The 5,515-nt window shown below is 32.8% G+C and overlaps 1 protein-coding gene across 1 annotated transcript; it reads left to right on the top strand.

Annotated features, from left to right (window-relative positions):
* Positions 1–417: 417 nt before the first annotated feature.
* LOC111381300 (high affinity nitrate transporter 2.7) lies at positions 418–2,723 on the top strand. Its single transcript, XM_023005072.1, has 2 exons — positions 418–1,599; positions 2,336–2,723. Exons 1-2 carry the CDS (start codon positions 434–436, stop codon positions 2,580–2,582), a joined length of 1,413 nt encoding a protein of 470 aa, XP_022860840.1. The 5' UTR covers positions 418–433; the 3' UTR covers positions 2,583–2,723.
* Positions 2,724–5,515: the final 2,792 nt, after the last annotated feature.

The raw sequence follows: 5,515 nt of genomic DNA, 5'->3' as shown, positions 1-5,515 counted from the left end.
TGATGGAGAAAAATGCATCAATTGAAAAAGAATTCAGAACAGATCTGAAAAGAACTTATTCTCCATTTTCAAAAGAAAGTGTGACAAGCAAACCCTTCATTCATAAGTTTCATCTGACCAATCCCTACACGTATCCTTTTCACCATTTTTCCTCCAAATTTTTACTTATATAGCCCTTGTTTGAAACCCATTCTTATATAAAATATAAAATAAAAATAAATGCATTTTTGAATAGTATATTGATAGAAAATGTGTAGTTAAAAAATTAAAAAAAAAAGTAATGAATTTGCATGTAATATCATTTTATTGAAGAATGTGTGGTTGAAGTGATGTCAAATTACTATTGAAAAATGTATTTTGATAGAAAAAATGGGGCCAAACCATAATTTCTTCTATAAATAATTAAAATAATACACTTCCTCTTCTGCATCCTATGCAATCAGCCATGGAAGAATCTCCAATTTCCAGAACTCAACAACCCCTTTTCTCTATTCCAGTAGATGTAAATCATAAAGCCACTGAATTCAATCCATTTTCAATTTCTTCACCCCACATGAAAGCTTTTCATCTTGCATGGTTTTCACTGTTTTCATGCTTTTTTTCCACTTTTTCCATCCCTCCACTTCTTCCCATTATCCGGGAAGATCTTCATCTCTCCAAATCCGACGTTGGAAATGCTGCCGTCGCATCCTTCGCAGGGTCCATCCTCTCTCGACTCCTAATGGGCCCCACGTGCGACCTCGTGGGCCCACGTATCGCCTCGGCCACCCTCTCCCTCATCACTGCGCCAATAGTACTTTCCACCGCCTTCATTTCATCGCCACAGGCTTTTATTCTCATCCGATTTCTCATTGGTTTTTGTTTAGCAAATTTCGTGGCAAATCAGTTCTGGATGAGCTCCATGTTTTCGGGTCGGGTTGTCGGAATCGCCAACGGGTTTGCTGCTGGTTGGGCTAATGTTGGGTCCGGAGTCACACAGCTTTTAATGCCATTAATATATTCTTTCTATTTTAAAACCCTAAATTTGTCGTCTTCTACTGCATGGCGTATTGCATTTATTTTTCCTGCAATTTTCCAGGCAATAACTGCAGTAATGGTTCTCGCATTTGGCCAGGATTTACCAGATGGAAATTATAAACATGTTAAGAAAAACAAAACCTCGGCTGATAATCATAAGAACAACGCTTTTAATATTCTCTTTAACGGACTAAAGAATTACAGAGGGTGGATTCTTGGAATCATATACGGTTTTTGCTTTGGCGTTGAATTAACAACTGATAATATTATTGCACAGTATTTTTACGACAGATTTAGTTTGGATATTGAGACGGCAGGAGTCATCGCGGCCAGCTTCGGGTTTGCTAATATCGTGTCCAGGCCGGCCGGCGGGGTTCTTTCCGACGAGATGGGGCGGAGGTTTGGGATAAGAGGGCGGTTGTGGAGTTTGTGGGTGGTGCAAATGGTGGCGGGGTTGCTGTGTTATTTTCTTGGTCGAATGAACTCACTTTTGGGATCAATTTTGGTAATGAGTTGCTTCTCTTTGTTTGTGCAAGCTGCTTCTGGCCTCACATTTGGGGTGGTCCCTTTTGTCTCCAAGAGGTATGTCAAATTGATGAAAATCGAGACCGACTTCATCTATAACCGACGATTTGATTTAGATAAAATTTTTACCAAAGTTTTTTATGTTTATTCATCTATAAAACAGACTTAAAAGTAAACTTTTTATAAAATTGCTTTAAAAAACATTGCTCCAAATACAATTCACGGCCTGTTTGGCAGTGATTTTGAGAATTAATTTTTTGATCGTTAGAAAAAAAGTAGGGAGACACCTATGAGAAAAGAAATAAAAAATTATAGTCGGAATAGTGAAATAATAGTTAAAAAATTAATTTTTTTTAGGTGAAAAATCACTCCCAAACAAAACCTCATCTTATCAGATAACTCATTAACATATTAAATCGAACACTTTTAAGAAAAACAGATATTAAGATGAAACGTGTTGATTCATGTCTATTTAACATTCGCCGACCGGCCCATTTGAATAATATTCGACAAGACAACTAAGTGTCAAATTGATCTTACTCCACTCCACAGATTAATTGCGTGTATGGCATTTTATTGAAAGTGATTCTATTAATAAGTATTTTTTGTCCCTATGTTATAAATAATGTAAAACATAAATAAGTTTGCTTTCCGACATGTTGATATAGATTATAATCAGATTTTTAGTAGATTTTAATAAAAAAATAAATAAATATTGAAAACGTGTGTATCCCATTAAATTTGTGATTTAAAATTAAATTATAATCGACTTAATTAAATATGATCCTGGCAGGTCACTTGGTGTAATATCAGGCATGACAGGGAGTGGAGGGACATTGGGAGCAGTGGTGACCCAACTCTTATTATTTTCTGGCTGTGACTCTAAGATTTCAACTGAAAAAGGGATATCAATAATGGGGCTGATGATGCTGTTTTGCTCTATTTTACTCACTCTAATTTACTTTCCCAAATCTGGTGGAATGTTTTGTGGGGCTTCTAAACAAAATCCTGATTCATCTCAGTATCACTTGCTTGCATAATCAATACTATAAAATTTAGGAATGATAAATTTCTTGTATAATTTTATTTTGTAAATTATTCAATTTGATTGTTGTATTTTTGTATAATTTTATTTTTGTAAATTATCCAACTTGATAGTGGTATTGTATTGTTGTTTTTTGTTCTAAATTAGTCAGTAAAATTCGATATCATGAGCTTTGCTCGTTGTGCCATTTTCATTAAGAATAGAAATAAACATCTATATATCTGTTGAAACTCTGAAAAATAATTCCTTCTACGATTAAAACTTCCTTCGCTAACGACAAACACAAACTACCAAGAATTCCAATTAGTATGAATTTCAACTCTAGCAACAGAAAGGAGAGCGTAATCTTCAACATCTACAGTGCAATACTGCAAAATAAATCGTACAGCAACAAAATAATTAAAAAGCATGTTAGATATAACACTTTTTTTTTTTTAAAATTTTTACATTTCGTAGAATTTACAAGGCCTCAATGAAAACCTTATTTATTTATTTAATTGTTTATTGCATCCTCGGCCTCTATACAACTTTTTTTTTTTTTTTTTTTTTTAAATTGTTTATTGCATCCTCCACTTTCTTAAGTCTATGTTGTAATCATTTAACTAAGTACAAACTCCAAAGACTCCACCAAGATAACTAAGTGTCTTTTGAAAATGGAGTTCACTGCAAATGCTTTCTCAATGAACTAGATTAGAATCTCAAATACGCACTTCCTTTCTTGTGTAAGAAAGTAGATATTTTCGGCTTTTTTAATTAAAGATCCGACTCAAATGAAGTTCATGGCTTAATAAAGCAAACAATCCTCCTTTGTAAAAATCCGTGTTCAAACCAATATAAATGGATTAACTTTTACATTCAATCTTTTGGCAAAATATGAATTAATAAGCACAATAAGAGAGAGCAGATTAACTTCTGTTTCGTTTTTCTTTTTATTATTTTCTTGAAACTGTGGGATTCAAAAATGGGATTCAATAACGAAGTGCTGGAACATATTTATAGTAGCGTACTTCGGTGGTTTACAATTCTAGATGATTCCAGCATAAAATGATGAGAAATACAAGTTCCAGATTACTCTTCCTGTGGCGGTGGAGATCATAATTCTCCAGATAATTAGATTGCTTCAAGAAGTGGGAAGAGCCTCTATAACTTTCTAAATAAGGCGGTGCTGATTCTTCAAGAAACATGATGCCGGAAGAGATCGAGGGTGAAGCAAAAGTCAAAATGGACCTCAACAACTCACCCAGGTGAGTCCAGCAGTAGCTCGCCCAGGCAGGCGTCTTAAGGCAAGCCTGCTAGCCTTGGCGAGCATATCAGTAACAGATTTTTTTTTTTCGTGGCTGGGATGAATTTTGAAGAAAAAATGGGTATTTTGCGGATTTTGATAAGAGAGATGATTGTGCGAAATCTTGCAAGTGTATGATATCTAAGAAGTATCGCCACATACAAGAGATATGTGTTGAATATGCTAACATGCAATTTTTTGAAAAACTTCTGACACGATAAGCCACCGATATGTTATTGAAATATTATTTTCTAACTTATTTTAATTTAATAATTTAAAGGAATAATTTTCATATTTATTGAATCATATGTATATGAGTAATTTTGATTTTTTAATGGACGGTGAATAAAAAAATCAATTCACATAAAATTATACATGTTACTGTGTTAAAAAATAAAGTTGGAAAAAAAATTAATTAAATATACTACAAAAGAAATTTTACGAAATGCATTAATATTATTGGCCCAACAAAGTACATTGATATACATCCACAACTTTTCATTTTCAATCAGACGCGTCTTCTCACAGATTCTTTTCATTTTCCTTCTTCCTTAGCCTTCTTCTAAACAGTTAGTAACCGTATTTTTCACAGTTTGCATATCTTCTTTCAACGATATGCATCTCTTCATCTTCGACGCGCTACAAGGAACTTTGACATGTGTCAGTGACATGTCAAAAAAAGTATTGGTGTTCGATAATTTAAACTCTAATCGTCCTACGGAAACTATGTATTTAATTTATGATCAATTAATTTAAACTCTAATCGATTAGCCAATGTTGATTATCATTTCTATGCTAATTTAACTAATTATTTTAATGAGTAAAATATGAAGGTTGAATGATCATTAAGACTTTGAATCTCACTTATTAATCAAATTTAATACAATTCACTATCATGATAATATGTATGCATTCTTGTTGATCAAGGTTTCTTAGGTATTTAATAATCACTCAAGTGTAGATTTAAATATATCACTAATTTCATGTTATCTTCCTATATCTCTATGGAAGATGGGAACATGAAAGCAAACATTAAAACATTGGAACATATATTGAAATTATGCAGACTTATGCATATATCTCTCTTTTCCATCGGACCTCATAATAATTGTTACGACATGCTATCTATCCTATTGTCTCTCAAATAACAACAAAATTCACACATCAATCCAATTAGTGATCAAATAATTGAACAGTATTAAACACTATAACAATCATCCAAGAAATAATTTATATTGGACGTCAAAATATTGAAATCATATTAAAACTTCGTAACGAGGGTCCATCTATATCTTAGTAAATAAAAGTCTAGCATAACATTAAAAAAATTATAAGAAATTATGATTGGTTTATAGGACATCACCCAATTAATGAAAAAGATGATAAATTTTGAATCTATTCAATGGCTTTTTTATTGTCTCCAGTTGTGCCTTTTTCTTCTTTACTAAAAAAACAAAGTTGGATCTTTAATCGATTGAATTCTTATATGTTGCCTTTTGATTTGCCCGGAAGAATTATGAATTTCTCTCTTCGGTTGTAAAATTTTATGTAATCTTGAAGTCTTGCCCACGTTCTGTAATTGTAGCCATTGAAATTAGGTTAAGAAATAGTTCGGCCTTAGTTTCTACAGCACATGACCATTTGCA

The sequence above is a fragment of the Olea europaea genome, unplaced genomic scaffold (assembly GCF_002742605.1).
Source record: "Olea europaea var. sylvestris unplaced genomic scaffold, O_europaea_v1 scaffold2278, whole genome shotgun sequence".
Classification (NCBI taxonomy): domain Eukaryota; kingdom Viridiplantae; phylum Streptophyta; class Magnoliopsida; order Lamiales; family Oleaceae; genus Olea; species Olea europaea.
Note: the sequence above shows the minus strand (reverse complement) of the source record. Positions and strands in the feature narration are given on the sequence as shown.